At 44.6% G+C, this 18161-nt stretch overlaps 1 protein-coding gene across 5 annotated transcripts in view; it reads left to right on the top strand.

Annotated features, from left to right (window-relative positions):
• Nucleotides 1-15331, top strand: part of LOC143766449 (uncharacterized) — a 54611-nt gene extending 39280 nt beyond the window's left edge. For 4 of the 5 annotated variants that reach the window (XM_077254152.1, XM_077254153.1, XM_077254154.1 and 1 more), the window contains 2 exons: nucleotides 1898-1988; nucleotides 13531-15331. In XM_077254152.1, coding sequence (XP_077110267.1) covers nucleotides 1898-1988; nucleotides 13531-14723 — 1284 coding nt within the window. In that variant the 3' untranslated portion in view covers nucleotides 14724-15331. The remainder of the gene's footprint in view (nucleotides 1-1897; nucleotides 1989-13530) is intronic. The other variant, XM_077254155.1, reaches the window with a different exon arrangement.
• Nucleotides 15332-18161: the final 2830 nt, after the last annotated feature.

Raw genomic sequence — 18161 nt, 5'->3', positions numbered from 1 at the left:
TTTAATGGCCAAGGACATTGATTCATTCAGACCAGCAGGCGTGGGGAACCCCACCATAACATCCTTAAGGGCTTCAGAAAGACCCTTTCTAAAAATTGCTGCCAGGGCACACTCATTCCATTGAGTAAGCACAGACCATTTTCTAAACTTCTGGCAATATACCTCCGCTTCATCCTGACTCTGACACAAAGCCAGCAAGATATTCTCTGCCTGATCCACTGAATTCGGTTCGTCATAAAGCAATCCAAGCACCAGAAAAAACGCATCTACATTAAGCAATGCAGGATCTCCTGGCGCAAGGGAGAATGCCCAGTCTTGAGGGTCGCCACGTAACAAAGAAATAATAATTTTTACTTGCTGAATGGGGTCACCAGAGGAGCGGGGTTTCAAAGCAAGAAACAGTCTACAATTATTTTTGAAATTCAGAAACTTAGATCTATCCCCAGAAAACAAATCAGGAATTGGAATTCTAGGCTCTAACATCGGATTCTGAACTACATAATCTTGAATGCTTTGTACCCTTGCAGTGAGTTGATCTACACAAGAGGACAGACCTTGAATATCCATATCTACACCTGAATCCTGAACCACCCAGAGGTTAAGGGGAAAAGAGAGACAAAACACACTGCAAAGAAAAAAAAATGGGTTCAGAACTTCTCTTATCCCTCTTTTGAGATGCATTAACACTTTGTGGGCCAGCTGTACTGTTATGGACCTGGTGGTTAGGAGCACCCGGAATGACCTGATGGTTAAACTAGAAATAGGGACAAGCTCTGGGGAAGTGGGAACTCTGCTGACCGCAAACCCTACTCCTATCACACACACTAGAAATAGCCGTGGAGCGTACCTAACTCTCCCTAGACGCCTCTTCACAGCCTAAGAGCTAACTACCCCTAAAGATAGAAATAGAAGCCTTACCTTGCCTCAGAGAAATTCCCCAAAGGAAAAGGCAGCCCCCCACATATATTGACTGTGAGTTAAGAGGAAAGTCACAAACACAGGAATGAAACAGGTTTTAGCAAAGGAGGCCAGTCTTCACTAAATAGTCAGAGGATAGAAAAAGGGAACTATGCGGTCAGCACAAAAAACTACAAAAAACCACGCAGAGTATGCAAAAAGACCTCCACACCGACTCACGGTGTGGAGGTGCAACTCTGCACCCCCAGAGCTTCCAGCTAGCAAGGAAATATCATGATAGCAAGCTGGACTAGAATATAGCAGTACTAAGAAATATATTCAGGAAGCAGTAACAACAAATAAACTAGCAGGGACTTAGCTTCTGCTGGAGTAGACAGGTCATCAGAGAAGTCCAAGAGAGATCTGAACCAATACTGAGACATTGACAGCTGGCATGAAGTAACGATCTGAGTGGAGTTAAATAGGGAAGCCAGCATAGCAATAAACGAGGGCAGCTGAGAAAGCCAACCTCAAGGACCAGCAGTTCCACTCAAAGCCACCAGAGGGAGTCCAATGACAGAACTCACCAAAGTACCATTCATGACCACAGGAGGGAGTCCGAGAACGGAATTCACAACAGTTTCCTACTCCACACTGATGAGGGGCAAAAACCCCGAAACAGCTGTCTGTGGATGGATACCATGCTTGGCATAGGTGGTTTTCCTTTATCGGATGCTGCCCTTCCCGTGGTTGTTCCTTCCCGGGGAAAGGCCTGGCTATTCACTGCTTGCGTTGAGAAACACGTGATGGTGTCTCCGCAGCTACTCTACATCCTTTGATATGTAAACAGCTGTGAAGGTCTTGTGCTCAGTCTTGTTTTATCCACCAGTATTATATGTTTTATACTTTTGTAATGAGAACGGTGGAGATGGCAGGATTAGAGCTGACCATAGATGTGACTTCTCCAACTGTTTGTGACTTTTTACAATATTTGTTTCAGGGTGAAGATCTGACCCATAGTAATACTACAAAGACATTTGTGAGGGATGATGAACAGTGTAAAGAGGAGATTCCTACATGTGACTACCCAGGTGAGTTGTAACCACTAAATGCAGGGAAGTCACAGATTCTTCTCAGTCAACGGCCGTGGCTGCTTTATTGGTGGTGTAGTCTGGTCGTATCGCAATCGTGTGATCACCATTTGGCCTCAAGACCACAACGTTCTCCTCCTCTCAAAATTGTTCTGACTTTGGTCATTGAAAACCCTTTTCTATAGAACTTACCACCTGTAGGATCCACCTATTCACTGAGACTAGGAGACACTGACTCTTAGCTGCCCAGATCTGGAAACTACAAAGCCAAATGACGGTGTATGTAGAATGTGCTGTTAGAAAATCACTTGAATTAATATATTATAATGGGCCTGTAAGAGAAAGCGGAGGGTAATGATGATGTTGGCTTCCTAGAACCTTGATATCTTATTGGATGAATCTACCTTCTCCTCCTTCTGAGCTGCCAAATGTGCTCATATGGTCCCTACATGACCAGGTCCAGTCTTTCTGGCCAAACTTCACTTTTATGATCGACAGAATTAAATGTGCAGTGAGGCCAAGTGTGAATTTCTGTACAATAACAGCAGAGTTTCCCTTTATCCTGACTTTTCAACTTGTATGAAAACTAATTTAATTTCAAGGAGGTTTGTGATAATCTACAGGAAAACCATTACACCTGTGCCATGATACGTATATCTCTAAGCTGTGCATGGCTGATGGCTGTAATATACATTTATTCACACCTGCAGGAGATGTGTTGGCATGGCATGGTTTCATGGAATCACTCCACATCATAAGTGGCATTATGTTTTCCATCCTAAGGAATTCAGATTACTGCAGATTACTGCACAATCTCTCCTTAAAGGGAACCTGTCACCCCGTTTTTTCCGTATGAGATAAAAATACCGTTAAATAGGGCCTGAGCTGTGCATTACAATAGTGTATTTTGTGGACCCTGATTCCCCACCTATGCTGCCGAAATACGTTACCAAAGTCGCCGTTTTCGCCTGTCAATCAGGCTGGTCTGGTCGGATGGGCGTGGTCACATCGCTGTTTCTTCCCCCAGATCTTGCTTAGTTTTCCGTTGGTGGCGTAGTGGTTTGCGCATGCCCAAGGCCCGAATCCACTTCATATGTGTGGAAAAAGAGCGCGATCTGCGCTATTCCCCTGGTGATCGGTGGGGGCGGCCATCTTCCTGTGGCCGCGCGTGCGCAGATGGAGCGCTCTGCTGCCCGGGGCTTCAGGAAAATGGCCGCGGGATGCGTGCGCAGATGGAGATTGCGGCGGCCATTTTCCTGAAGCAGAGTTCGCATCTCGACATGTGGATTGAAATAGCTGAAAAATTCTGGAGTGTGTGATTTCCCCAACTGTTTGGGAGCGGTGGATGGAAAGCACATACGAATTCTCAAACCCACCAGAACTGGATCGGAGAAATTTAAATTTTCCACTGCCACGAACTCTCCCCAACACTCAAGGCCCACCGATGCCATTTGTTATCGTTGGGGATGAGGCCTTTCAGATGTGTGAAAACCTACTGAAGCCATATTCCAGTCGGGACTTGAACTACACTAAAAGGATTTATAACTACAGACTGACCAGGGCTTGAAGAACAGTGGAGTGCACCTTTGGGATTCTTGTCTTGATTCTTGCGACAGCCATTAATCTAAATATATGTCTATTCGTGTGTGTGTGTATATATATATATACGGGCCCGTTGTTTTGTCCTGTATCCTGGCCGCTCTGGCCGTGCTTATGCTGACCGGCTCATGGGTGCTCTCGCTGCAGGTGCCCGCTGCGCTGCAGCTTTATTAGTCGGGCGCTGCCTTCTGCTGTGTGTGCTGACTATCTGCGCCTTTTCTCTACGCAGGCGCTGTGTTTTGATGATTCTGCGCTTATACACGGGCCAGCGCTACTGTTTTATGTACGCCTAGGCTTTTCTTGCCTGTGATTTTTACACGCAGGCGCCGTGTCGCTATGTTCATGCGCGGACTGGCGCCACTATGTGGGGTGCACCTGGGCCTGTCCTGCCTCTCATCTCCCCACGCTGGCGCTGTTGTGCCATGTTTTCTTGCTCATGCGCAGCTTAATGCTGTGATTTACATCTCATTTCCGGCTCCTGCATTCATGCCTCTCTCATGCACCTGTGGTCCACACCTGCACCTGGTACATCAATCAGCCAGCAGGTATTTATGTGCCTGGCATCCATGTGTACACATCTTCCCCTGACGAAGCCGTACGGGTTACGGCGATACGCGTTGGGTCGCACCCCGCTCTTACTTTCATCTGGGGCCCCCTTCTGGTTGGTATCTCCCTCTTATTTTGTCTGGGTCTTGATTTATATTATGGCTTGCAGCTTCAGATCTGTGCGACTCCATTTGCACATATGACAGGGCCTTTATTGCACTTACTTTTTTGTGCGGGCCTTACTATTTGTCTTTCATGGGCTATGGTGGGTTAACTATAGCATTTGTTATCGTGGCCATTACTTTGACTGGGCTATAGGTATATACTCGCCCAAACAGGATTTATGCGCACTATATTAGCTGCGCTTTGCTTCCTTTTTTTTTTTTTTTTTTTTTTTTTAATATATTCATGATTGCTATAGGAGGTCTTTTGCCATCTGTTATTCTTGGGGCATTACTATATACACTCACCGGCCACTTTATTAGGTACACCATGCTAGTAACGGGTTGGACCCCCTTTTGCCTTCAGAACTGCCTCAATTCTTCGTGGCATAGATTCAACAAGGTGCTGGAAGCATTCCTCAGAGATTTTGGTCCATATTGACATGATGGCATCACACAGTTGCCGCAGATTTGTCGGCTGCACATCCCAAAGATGCTCCATACAAGGCAGGATGGATCCATGCTTTCATGTTGTTTACGCCAAATTCTGACCCTACCATCCGAATGTCGCAGCAGAAATCGAGACTCATCAGACCAAGCAACGTTTTTCCAATCTTCTACTGTCCAATTTCGATGAGCTTGTACAAATTGTAGCCTCAGTTTCCTGTTCTTAGCTGAAAGGAGTGGTACCCGGTGTGGTCTTCTGCTGCTGTAGCCCATCTGCCTCAAAGTTCGACGCACTGTGCGTTCAGAGATGCTCTTAGGCCTACCTTGGTTGTAACGGGTGGCGATTTGAGTCACTGTTGCCTTTCTATCAGCTCGAACCAGTCTGCCCATTCTCCTCTGACCTCTGGCATCAACAAGGCATTTCCGCCCACAGAACTGCCGCTCACTGGATTTTTTTTCTTTTTCGGACCATTCTCTGTAAACCCTAGAGATGGTTGTGCGTGAAAATCCCAGTAGATCAGCAGTTTCTGAAATACTCAGACCAGCCCTTCTGGCACCAACAACCACGCCACGTTCAAAGGCACTCAAATCACCTTTCTTCCCCATACTGATGCTCGGTTTGAACTGCAGGAGATTGTCTTGACCATGTCTACATGCCTAAATGCACTGAGTTGCCGCCATGTGATTGGCTGATTAGAAATTAAGTGTTAACAAGAAGTTGGACAGGTGTACCTAATAAAGTGGCCAGTGAGTGTATGTTTATGGTGACTATTGTATATTTATATTGATATTTTTGTTACTGTGTATTTATTGTCATCATTCTATTAACCATTGGGATTGTGTATGGTTACTATTGTATATTCATGTTGATATTTTTTGTAATTATGTATTTATTGTCATCATTCTATTTACCATTTGGATTGTGGATGTAGTGCCCTCACAGCATAGGGGGTCCAGGAGTGGGGTGCTATTGCTCTGTTTTTACTTATGTTTTATGCATTTTTTCTGCTGTTTTGGTGTACTTAATAAAGCTTTATATTATTATTATTTGGTGTAGTGTGCGGGCTTTTACGGTAGTGCCTTTTTTCACTTTCTTGCTCATGTAGTTCATTACTACCGGCCCCTTGGCACCTCCCTGTTACTTTGACTATAGTTGTGCGCCTGGTTTCTCTTTATTAGCCATTAATCTAAATATGGAGACAGTCGATGAGGTGGTCAAAGCCTGTCTGGTTCTCCACAATTACATAATGGCTAAGGAGCGACCCAACATTGAACTGGATGAACCTGTTGCAAACCCATTGCCAGATTACCAGCATCACCCGCTGCGGTCAACAGTTGAAGTTGGCCATGTGCGGGACCAATTTGCTGCCTATTTTGATTCGGATATTGGACGTGTGGCATGGCAAGACAATATTGTGTAAAATTTCCTGTTGGGTTTTGGCCTGTACCAGTTATGTTTTAAATGTTGTTAATATTTTTTGTTCATAAAATTCGTGTTTTGCTATCTTGACCGAGTCTCCTATGTATTTCCTCTAAAAACCACTTATGTTGATAGTGGAAAGGTAGTTGATGTCATTACGTCCAGATTCTGTTCTGCCGTATCTATTGGACGCACACTGAAGAGAAGATGGAGGAATAATAAAAAGCAGATCTACACTCATCAAGTCAGGTGTCAGAAATAATGAATTCATGAGGCAAAAATAACAGCCTCATGAATTCACTATTTCTGACACCTGTCCAGGTGAGTATAGATATGCCTTGTATGACCTACATCGTCTCTTCGGTTTGTGTGAAATAGATTACGTACACAAGGCAGTACTCTACTCACCAGGTCAGGTGTCATATATAATGAGTTCATGACGCAGAGTTTTGTGCATCATGAACTCACTATTGATGACACATGGCCTTTTGAGTATAGTTCTGCTTTGTATTACCGCCATTTTCTCTTCAGTCTGCGACACAGATTAATCAGACTGAAGAGATTATGGAGAAAATACAAGTTATATTTTTTTTTGCCACCTCATAGCTCTATACCCAAACACACAAAGCTGCAGTGTTGTACTTAATAACTAGTGGACCTATGAGTTGGCAAAAAAATATAGTGTGCGGCGCAGTGTTTTATTAGGCACACGGTGTGTGTTGCCGGCGGAAAAGTACACAAATAACCAAACCTTATTGGGGGCAAAAAACATTACCGTATTTTCCGGCGTACAAGACGACTTTTTAACCCCTGAAAATCTTCTTAAAAGTCGGGGGTCGTCTTGTACGCCGGGAATCGCCTTGTACGCCGGGTGTATATGGTGGGTGGGGGGGGGAGTGATCCTGATGACGACGAGGGGGCGTCTCACAGGAAAGTGAGTATCCCCCATTACCTTATCATAGCGCTGCAGCGTGGGGTCTCTGTGCTGGGAGCGGCGGCTGCTGTGCTGTGCTGTGGCGGCTCCTCTTCTGCAGTGTGGGGCCTCTGGTGCTGTGGGGCGGTGGCGGCGGTGGCGTATCTTCATGCAGTCGGGGCTCCTCCGGCATCTCAAAGCCTAGAAGCCCCGCCGGCAACTCCATCGGTGTAATGCGCTGGCCTCCGGGAAAATGGCCGCTGCTTAGATTCAGATCTCGTGTCCCGAGATCTCGGGACGAGATCTGAATCTGAGCATGCACAGCCCCCAGCGGCCGGGCCACCGCATCGCACCTATTGAGCTGCCTCCGGGAAAATGGCCGCTGCTCAGATTCAGATCTCGTCTCCCGAGATCTCGGGACGAGATCTGAATCTGAGCAGCGGCCATTTTCCCGGAGGCCACCTGACCGCATTGTACCGATGGAGTTGCCGGCGGGGCTTCCAGGCTGAGATGCCGGAGGAGCCCCGACTGCATGAAGATACGCCGCCGCCACTGCCCCACAGCACCAGAGGCCCCACACTGCAGAAGAGGAGCCGCCACAGCACAGCAGCCGCCGCTCCCAGCACAGAGACCCCACGCTGCAGCGCTATGATAAGGTAATGGGGGATACTCACTTTCCTGTGAGACGCCCCCTCGTCCTCATCAGGATCACTCCCCCCCCCCCAAAAGGCACATATTCACCGGCCCTATAAGACGACATACGGTGTATAAGAAGACCCCCAACTTTTAAGAAGATTTTATTTTTTAACTGGTAAAGTTGGGGGGTCGTCTTATACGCCCAGTCGTCTTATACGCCGGAAAATACGGTAATTTTTTTTTTTGTTAAAAAATAAATAACTCCGCCTGCTTGGGGTAGAGTGACGGAACTGGGGGGTGTGTAGCTGTGAGGCCTGGCTAAGTGTGAACGACGCAGGGGTGGCAGGAGAAGGAGCAATTAAAGTTGTGGGGTCTGGGAGTTCGGGGATGGGTCTTAACACATGAGAGGCCTGAGACACACTGGAAGGGTGAGACAAACCTGACATTAGACACATTTGGAGGTGATGGGGGAGGAATACAGATAGTACGCTGTTTATTATTTTTTTTTCACTTTTTTGGATCTACATGGTCTGGGGAGCGTCAGTGGGCTCATTTGTTGCGGCCTGGTCGTGGTGGGCGACCTGTCGGGGGCTGCTGCACTGTTCTCGTAGAGCGTACAGCCATGCCAGAGTCCATTGTGCTCTTAAAGCGTGCAGCCATGCCAGAGTCCATTGTGCTCGTAGAGCGTGCAGCCATGCCAGAGTCCATTGTGCTCGTAGAGCGTGCAGCCATGCCAGAGTCCATTGTGCTCGTAGAGCGCACAGCCATGCCAGAGTCCATTAGAGCGAAAGGCCATGCCAGGGTCCTGCTGCATGGTGGTGGAGCAGAAGGCCATGCCAGGGTCCTGCTGCATCGTGGTGGTGGTGGAGCGGAAGGCCATGCCAGGGTCCTGCTGCTGCATGGTGGTGGCAGTGGAGGAGGTCCAAGCTGGAGCAGCAGTTGTCATGGTGGTGGCGGTGGGCTGTCCAACAGCACTCGGCATGGTGGTGGTGCTGTAGTGGTGTCCGGCAGTGCTTGGAATGGAGGTGGCCGTGCAGTGGTATGCAGCAGAGCTCTGCATTGAGGTCAAGTGTGAGTGTTGGCACAGGTGGATATGCCGCCACTGTCTGCTGAAAATACTGACTCTGCTGCATATCCTGCATGTAAGCATCAATGCAGGCCTGCATGACACTAAGCTGGAGATCAGGAGTAAGGTGTTCCGACATGCCCTTTTCAATTTCATTAAAAAAATGATGTGCTGACCTCTGGAGGTCGGCTTTCACTTGGTCAAGGCTTTTGGTGACCTCCTGGATACGTGTATTCATATGGCTAATGGCAATATCCAGTCGGTCACCCATCGCCTTGAGTCTATCATGAAAGACCGAGCTTAAGTGCAAAAACTCGGGCACGAGTGACCTGTCCGAGGCCCTCTGCTGCTGCCGGGAAGAGCCCAAAAAAAGGGGCAGAGGACTGGGAAAGGGGAACACCTGATGGACCAGCTTCCTGGTCTCCAGTTTGTGTGGCAGGCCCACATGTTGCAGCGCTGCTGGATGGCTGGGAAGGGTCCATGGCTCTCTGATGAAGGACCGCCCCAGAACCAGGGTCAAGAGTGCTGCTCCATGTGCTGTGAAAAAAGAAGGAAAAAAAAAATTAATACCAAACGTTTACAAAACGCCAACTCCTGTGGAATAGAAACATACAGATTATGGCAATACAACACAACCTAATACACCAAAAAAATACTTACGTTCTCTGAGCAAGGACCGGTCTCAAAAATGCCAGAATGCGGTGGTATTTATATTTTCGGATCCTTGCACCCGAACCACTAGGAAGCCGGCTCTCTTGACAAATGTCCCTGTTGAAGCGATCCTTCATCAAACGCCAACATGTTTTGACTTTGAGCACTGTTGAAAAAACAAAAAAGAATGGTTAGACAATGGACTTTTTGCCGTGATCACACAACTGTGTGTGATGAGAGAAACTCCTGAGAGTTTCTCTCATCACACACAGTTGTGTGATCCCAGCCAAGGTCACTGCTGCAGCACTCCGCATTGCAATACTTACAAAATGCATTTCGGACCCGAGTCGGGGTGTTGTCCCAACCATCCCACATCGCTTTGGCCACCTCATTCCATAGCCGCCGGATAGTCACGTTGTCGGAGTGCTGCAGAACCCGGGTGTCCCACAACGGGACTCTCTCATGGACAGGGGAGATTAGGAGGTCATTTTCTATGAGGTCCTCATCCCGTTCTGGAACCTAAAAAATAAAAAAAGACATTAATGTTGGAGAGATTAACATAAGGAAAAAAAAGAAAAGAGACAGAAAACTGGCATGAATATTGAAAGTCAAGAAAACAAAGGAGTCAAGAAGAAAAAGGTAAAGAAAGAGGAAAGTAAAGAAATGAACATTCAAGAATAGTACAGTGAGGATACAATAAACAGTCAGCCAGGTATACTTACACGCTGCCGCCTTGCCACCCGACCGTGAACCCGCTGCTCCTGCTCAGCCTCTGCCGCAGTGGAAGAAGTGCTCTAAAAAAAGAAAACAAAATTGTCACATGTGTAGATGTGACAGTGAATACTTACCAATCTGAGGAGGTGAGTACTCACTTCACTGACATGTTCGGCTTGTGCAGGTCTAGGACGTTGCTCCTCAGAAGAAAAAGTTGACATTCTGATGCATGCAGAAAGAAAAAAATGGCAGAAATTAGGACATATAGAGACAGAACATAGAAAATCAAGGCATTGGCTAGGATTCTCACATTGTTCAGAGTCTTGTTTCCTCCAAGGTGCTTTCCTCTGTCTGGTCTGCTTCCCAGTCTGCTGTATAGTGACCTCCAAATGCCCACTCCCTCCTTTTATCAGTTTGTATGTGGGGGGTGGCTAATCAGTGTCTAGACATGTTTTCCTGTGATGCAACGCATGCGTTTACAAACGCAAGCAAACGCATGTGCTTGTGAACGCATGCGTTCACATAGACCGTAATGCATTTTTTTGCCGCATTGTTTCCGCTAACAACCACATACGTTTCTAGGCAGCACATTGATGCCTCTAAAATTACTACATGTAGCGTTTACTGCGCCAAACCGCAGATGACGAAACGACGCATGCGTCGTGAAACGCGGCAGAACGCAACCTATCGCAGAAACTTGCGTCCCTAATGTTTAAATATAGGAATACACAACGCATGCGGATAATTGCAGCACAAACGCTGCAGACACAACCGCAAATGTGAAACCAGCCTTAATTGTCTTTTTTTTTTTAACCTGTTCATTCTGTATGATAGTTTGGTTGTGGTGGGATTGTCCTGACTCAATTATGTGAATCTGTAACTCCCTGATAGTCTTAAAAAAATAAAAAAAAAAGCTCTCCATCTCCTCTTCCAAATGCCTGAGTTCTAAATTGAAAGTGAACCTGTCAGCAGAATTGTGCACAGTAACCTACAGACAGTATCAGGTCGGCGCCGTCATACTGATTACATAGATACCTGGTGAAGAAATCCGTCTTGTGGTTGTTTAATCTGTATTTCTAGTTTTCAGTTAATGAGATTCTTGTGCTCCGGGGTGGGCCTGTGGGTGGGGCTTTATGTGGTGCTCTGCTTACATATTTAGCTGTATTGGCTTATGACAGGTCACTGATCCTTTAGTGATCTACCCCCTATTTTACATAATGCTTATAATAGTGTTGATATTATTGTTGATAATGCCTATAATATTGTGGCTATTGTGAGGCTTAGAAAAACTATTACATCCAGCAAAATGACACTGGTGGCACCTGTCCAGTAGCATCTATCTCTTACTTATAGATGCTGCTGTGCAGAGACGCCATCAACTGTGACATTTTGCTGGGTGCCATTTTTTTCTAAGCCTCACAATAGCCACAATATTGTAGGCATTATTATTATTATTTTTATTATTATTATTATTTAAAAGTGGGGGTAGGTCATTGAGGGATCAATGACCTGTCATAAGCCAATACAGATTCATACCACGAAGCCCCGCCCACAACCCCACCCCGAAGCACATGAATCTTATTATCTGAAACTATAAATACAGATTAAACAACCACAAGACGGATTTCATCTACCAAGGTATAATTGTAATCAGTATAACGGCACCGACCTGACAGTGTCTGTAGGTTACTTAGCGCAATCCTGCTGACAGGTTCCCTTTAAGACATCTTAGCTCTGCACTATTTTACACAGTTCTCTTTAAATGCTTAACATTTCTTCTTGAAACTCCTCTGACAGGAAATACTGGACTTCACGCTAGGTTAGATTGTGAAATCACTGAGACCCATACACTAATTACCCCCAAAAAAGTTTTCTCCACTAGCTACTCATTTATTACTGATGATTGTTGAGTTTGATCATTTCAGTAGATGTGTTATTGTCTATACACAGTTTTCAACTACAGTAGTTAGTGTACAAAATACTGATTTAACCTCCTCCCGCAGCCAGTTTTGTGTTCCTAATCAGGCCCCATTTTTAAAATCTGACGTGGTCACTTTGTGGTGATAACTTTGGAATTGTTCACAAAGGATAATAGAAAACAAATGGATGTTATAAATTATTTTCCAACTTCGCACAATACCCTATATATTATTGTACACTACTCTCTGGGCACATGGCAGTGTTCAGAAGGGAAGGAGAGCCATTTAGCTATATGAATGCAGATCTTGCTGGAATAGTTTGAGACACAATGTATTGGGAGCACTGTTCGTGGTCAACTGGCAGCTCAAAAGATCTCCACCATGAACATGCTTGGCACTATCTTCTCAGCTTTCCATATCCCAAGGATTGCCTTGCTCATCGCCCTTTAACACCATTACATGGATCTGGACTTACACTGGGACCCCTAGGCTTGGACCATGGTGTTACCTGCTATTCTGTAGTATTAGATGGCAAGAAGAATAGTCAGGTATCTGGGTCAGAACCAGAAGGACAAAATACAGAATCAGAAGACACAAGCTAATCACAGAGGACTGAACCAGAGGAGAGCTATAATGTATCTTGCAGATTCCGGCAATATGCTTTAAGCTTTAGTAGGGTGTAGTACTTTCCAATTGGCTGAAGTTGGGAGCAGATTGCTCCAGCTGGACATCAGGAACAGATCCCAGATGAGATTGGACACACCGTGTGCAGAAGCCCTAATATAACTAAATGACAGAAACCAGAACAGTCAAAATCCCCATAAAGTGATTCAATTTTATAAATTAATTCACTGAGGGTTATAATCTTTAGGAGGACTGAATATTTTGACTCAACAGCCACTTTCCGGAAATTAATACGCAGTGGATGTTGGAGAGTGAAAATTACACATTTGCCATTTTATTCTCCAACACATAGTGCCCAGATTGTGCTTCAGGAGACACACACCGTAAATTAAGTGGATTCTTCTCATTATAATATTGCTAAATACAGGGATCCTAAATGTTGTTTTAGCACACTGCAAGACTCAGAAGTGAGAGCTGATTTTGCTGAATTGGATTATGGAAACCTTGTTGCTTTTAACAGCCTTTGAGCCACTAATAGTGTGGGAATCTCTGTTTTTCCATTGAAAGATGATGGACCTGAGTGGGGATTTTTTGAGAATTGGTATTATGTTCGCCTAATTAACATTGATTGGTTTCTTTTTATTCAATATTTGGGAGGCAGAATGAACAACACGCACTACTGGTTCATCCTATAAGGTTTTCTATTAGACTGTGAACGGTCATTATCTTGGTGAATAATATTTTTTTTTTTACATAAACTGTCCATAAAAATGGCAAGCTAAGTAGAAATGTTCAAAAATATAAAGCTCAAGGATATTTTATTAAAATAATTGTTTTTTATCTTAGCAGATGACTGTACCGGGAGGTCAGAAGGACAGCTGACATCTTCAATTTTTAAATCTGATGATCTTGAGATCACACAGGATACAACTGAAGTGAATGCCATTTCTCCAGATATACCATCATCCCTTCACAGCAAAGATCTGTCATGTGATCCTATGGAACGGGTCCCATCTTCTGATTCATTAACGACTACTAAGGAAAATCAAAGTCACAAAAGAGGCATTAAAAAACAAACTGCTCCTAAAGCAAAGAAGTCATTTTCATGTTCAGATTGTGGGAAATATTTCACACGGGAATCACATTTTATAAACCACCAGCGAACTCACACAGGTGAGAAGCCATTTTTATGTTCAGAATGTGGGAAAAGTTTTTACTGGAAATCGCGTCTTGATAGGCACCAGAGAATTCACACAGGGGAGAAGCCTTTTTCATGTTCAGAATGTGGGAAATGTTTTAAACAAAAATCAGAGCTTGTTACTCACCAGAGAACTCACACAGGAGTGAAACCTTTTTCCTGTTCAAAATGTGGGAAATATTTTGCGCATCAATCAAATTTTGTTACCCACCAGAGAGCTCACACAGGAGAGAAGCCTTTTTCCTGTTCAGAATGTGGCAAATGTTTTAACCGGAAATATGTTCTTCATAGGCACCAGAGAACCCACACAGGGGAGAAACCTTTTTCTTGTTTAGAATGTGGGAAATGTTTTAACTGGAAATATGTTCTTGATAGGCACCAGAGAACCCACACAGGGGAGAGGCCTTTTTCATGTTCAGAATGTGGGAAATGTTTTAAATGGAAAATAGATCTTGATCGCCATCAGAGAACTCACACAGGGGAGAAGCCTTTTTCATGTTCAGAATGTGGGAAACATTTTATCCAAAAATCAGCTCTTGATAGCCACCAGAGAATCCACACAGGGGAGAAGCCTTTTTCCTGTTCAGAATGTGGGAAATGTTTTATCCAGAAATCAGCTCTTGATAGCCACAAGAGAACCCACAAAGGGGAGAAATCTTTTTCATGTTTAGAATGTGGGAAATGTTTTATCCACAAATGGAGTCTTGCTATACACAAAATAATTCACACAGGGGAGAAGCCTTTTTCCTGTTCAGAATGTGGGAAATGTTTTAACCGGAAAGCGCTTCTAGTTAGACATCAGAGCAGTCACACAGAAGAGAGGCCTTTTTCATTTTCTTAACCCCGAAGCCTGTTTTCAACTTCCTGATCAGGCCGTTTTTTTCAATTCTGATCACTGTCACTTTATGAGGTCATAACTCTGAAACGCTTCAACGGATCCTGATGATTCAGACACTGTTTTCTCTTGTGACATATTGTACTTTGACAGTGGTAAAATTTCTTCGATATGACTTACGTTTCTTTGTGAAAATAATGGAAATTTGGCGAAAATAAAGCAATTTTCAAACTTTTAGTTTTTATGCCCTTAAATTTAGTCATATCACCCAAAATAGTTAATACATAACATTTCCCACATGTCTGCTTTACATCAGCACAATTTTGGAAACATAATTTTTTGGTTAGGCAGTCATAAGGGTTAAAAGTTGACCAGCGATTTCTCATTTTTACAACAAAATTTGCAAAACCATTTTTTTTAGGGACCACCTCACACTTGAAGTGACTTTGAGGGGCCTATATGACAGAAAATGCCCAAAAGTGACACCATTCTAAAAACTGCGCTCCTCATGGAACTCAAGTCCACATTCAAGAAGTTTATTAACCCTTCATGTGCTTCACAGGAATTTTTTAAAAGAAAATGAATTTTTAACTTTTTTTCACAAAAAAATTACTTCAGATCCAATTTGTCTTATTTTACTAAGGGTAACAGAACAAATTGTACAACAACTTTTGGGGTCAAATTTCTCCTGAGTACACTGATACCCCCATATATACAGGTAAACCACTGTTTGGGCGCATAGCAGAGCTCGGAAGGGAAGGAGCGCCATTTGACTTTTCAATGTAAAATTGGCTGGAATTGAGATCAGATGCCATGTCACTTTTGAAGTGCCCCTAATGTGCTTAAACAGTAGAAACCCCCCAATTCTAACTCCCCCCCTAACCCTAATCCCAACCATAACCCTAACCACAAACTTAACCCCAACACACCCCTAACACTAATCCCACCACAAACCTAACCCTAATTCCTATCTTAACCCTAATTCCTACCCTAACCCTAATTCCTACCCTAATTCCTATTCCAACCCTAACCCTAATCCCAACTCTAACCCTAATCCCAACCATATCCCTAACCCTAATGGGAAAATGGAAATAAATTAAAAAAAACTATTTTATTATTTTTCCCTAACTTAGGGTGTGATAAAGGGGGTTTGAATTACTATTTATAGCGGGTTTTATTATTGACAGCTGTTGCACACTAAAAGACACTTTTTATTGCAAAAAATACTTTTTGCATCACCACATTTTGAGAGCTATCATTTATTCATATTTTGGCCCAGACAGTCATGACATTTTTTTGATCGCTTTTTATTCCGATTTTTGGGAGGCGGAATGAACAAAAACCAGGAATTGCTTTTTTTTAAATAATTTTTTTAATACCGTTCCGCGACTGGTAAAATTGATAAGGCAGCTTTATTCTGCGGGTCAATACAATTACAGCGATACCTCACTTATAAATAAAAACTATTTTATAGAAAAAATAATAATTTTTGCATAGCTTTATTCTGAAAGCTATAGTTTTTCTATTTTTCTGCTGATGGAGCTGTATGATGACTTGTTTTTGGCGGGACAAGATGACGTTTTCAGCGGTACCATTTTTATTTACATCCGTCTTTTTTATCACGTTTTTATTGCACTTTTTGTTCGGCGGTATGATGGTAAAGCATTGTTTTTTGCCTCGTTTTTTATTTATATTTTTTACGGGGTTCAGAGCTGGTCGTTAGACGCGGCAATACCAAATATGTGTACCTTTTTTTTTTATTTACATAAATGGATTTATTGGAAAAAATGTTACTTTTTTTTCTTTATTTGGGGATTTAAAAAAAAATATTTTTGCACATTCTAATTTTTAACTTTATAATATTGTCCCAGGTTGGGACATCACTATATTATGTCAGATCGCTGATCTGACACTTCGCATAGCACAGCGTCATATCAGCAATCTGACAGGCAGTATAGGAGGCTTGCTGGCACCTCTTCTCAGCAGGCGCTGACAAGCCACCTCACTGAAGGACCCAGAAGAACCCCGTGGCTATCTTGGAGCCGGGGTTCTCCATGGAGACCACCGGAACAACGCGATCGCATCGCGTTATTCTGGTGGGAGCACGCAGGGAGCCCCCTCCCTGTGCGATTGTTCTCTGTGCTGCTGTCACTACTGACAGCGGCATCAGAGGGGTTGAAGGCCCACAATCGGCGCTACCGTGTTTCCCCGTAAATAGGGTGCCCCCCGAAAGTAAGGCATGCTAGGAGGAGCACTGTGCCTGCTAATACTTTGTATTTATTTTTTATATAACGTTTCTGTGGTGCAATCCCCATTAGGAAATGTGCTCCACTATTGTTAATGCCATCCAGTGCACATCTTGCCTCATGTATGCAGTCCTTGATCAGCCGGTCGAGGGTGCATACTGCTGTGCGAGATGTGAGCACGTTGTGCATTTGGAATCCCAGATTCTGGATCTAAATGTGCAGCTGGCAACACTGAGATCCATAGACAATATGGAGAGGAGTCTTCTGCTCACAGAGCAGACGCTCAATGGGATAGATGAGGAGGGGGATGGTAGGATGGAGCTGCAGGACAGTAAAGCAGTTAGCTGGGTGACAGAAGGCGGGGAAGAGTGCCAGGGAGGCTAGTCCTGATCTGGCACACCCCAATAAGTTCGCTAAGTTGGCAGATGAGGGGGGTGCCAGTACAGGGGTAGCACTGCTGCAGCCAGGCATGTCCTCTGAAAGCCGGAGGAGTGACTGCTCCAGTAAGGAGGGAAATAGGAGAGCAGGGCAGGCCAGACAGGTGCTGGTAGTGGGGGACTCAATTATTAGGGGAACAGATAGGGCAATCTGTCACAAAGACAGGGATCGTCGAACGGTGTGCTGCCTACCTGGCGCTCGAGTCCGACACATCGCTGATCGGGTGGACAGATTACTGGGAGGGGCTGGTGAGGACCCAGCGGTCATGGTGCACATTGGCACAAATGACAAAGTTAGAGGTAGGTGGAAGGTCCTTAAAGATGATTTCAGGGAATTAGGCTGCAGGCTGAAAGCAAGGACCTCCAACGTGGTATTTTTCGAAATACTGCCTGTACCACGTGCCACGCCAGAGAGGCAACGGGACATTAGGGAGGTTAATAAGTGGCTCAAGAATTGGTGTAGGAAGGAGGGGTTTGGGTTCCTGCAGAACTGGGCCGACTTCTCAGTTGGCTACAGGCTCTACGCTAGGGACGGGCTGCACCTCAATGGGGAAGGTGCAGCTGTGCTGGGGGAGAAAATGGCTAGAAGGTTGGAGGAGTGTTTAAACTAGGGATTGGGGGGGAGGGTATTCATTTTATAGGAGGGGAAGATAGTGTAGATAGAGACCTGGGCACAAATAAGGAAGTTGGGGGTGGCGGTGGCATGGGGGGTGGGGTTAGAACAGCTAATAATTTAAGAAACAATAGAGGTACAGAGAGGA

The sequence above is a fragment of the Ranitomeya variabilis genome, chromosome 4 (assembly GCF_051348905.1).
Source record: "Ranitomeya variabilis isolate aRanVar5 chromosome 4, aRanVar5.hap1, whole genome shotgun sequence".
NCBI classification, from domain to species: Eukaryota; Metazoa; Chordata; class Amphibia; order Anura; family Dendrobatidae; genus Ranitomeya; species Ranitomeya variabilis.
Note: the sequence above shows the minus strand (reverse complement) of the source record. Positions and strands in the feature narration are given on the sequence as shown.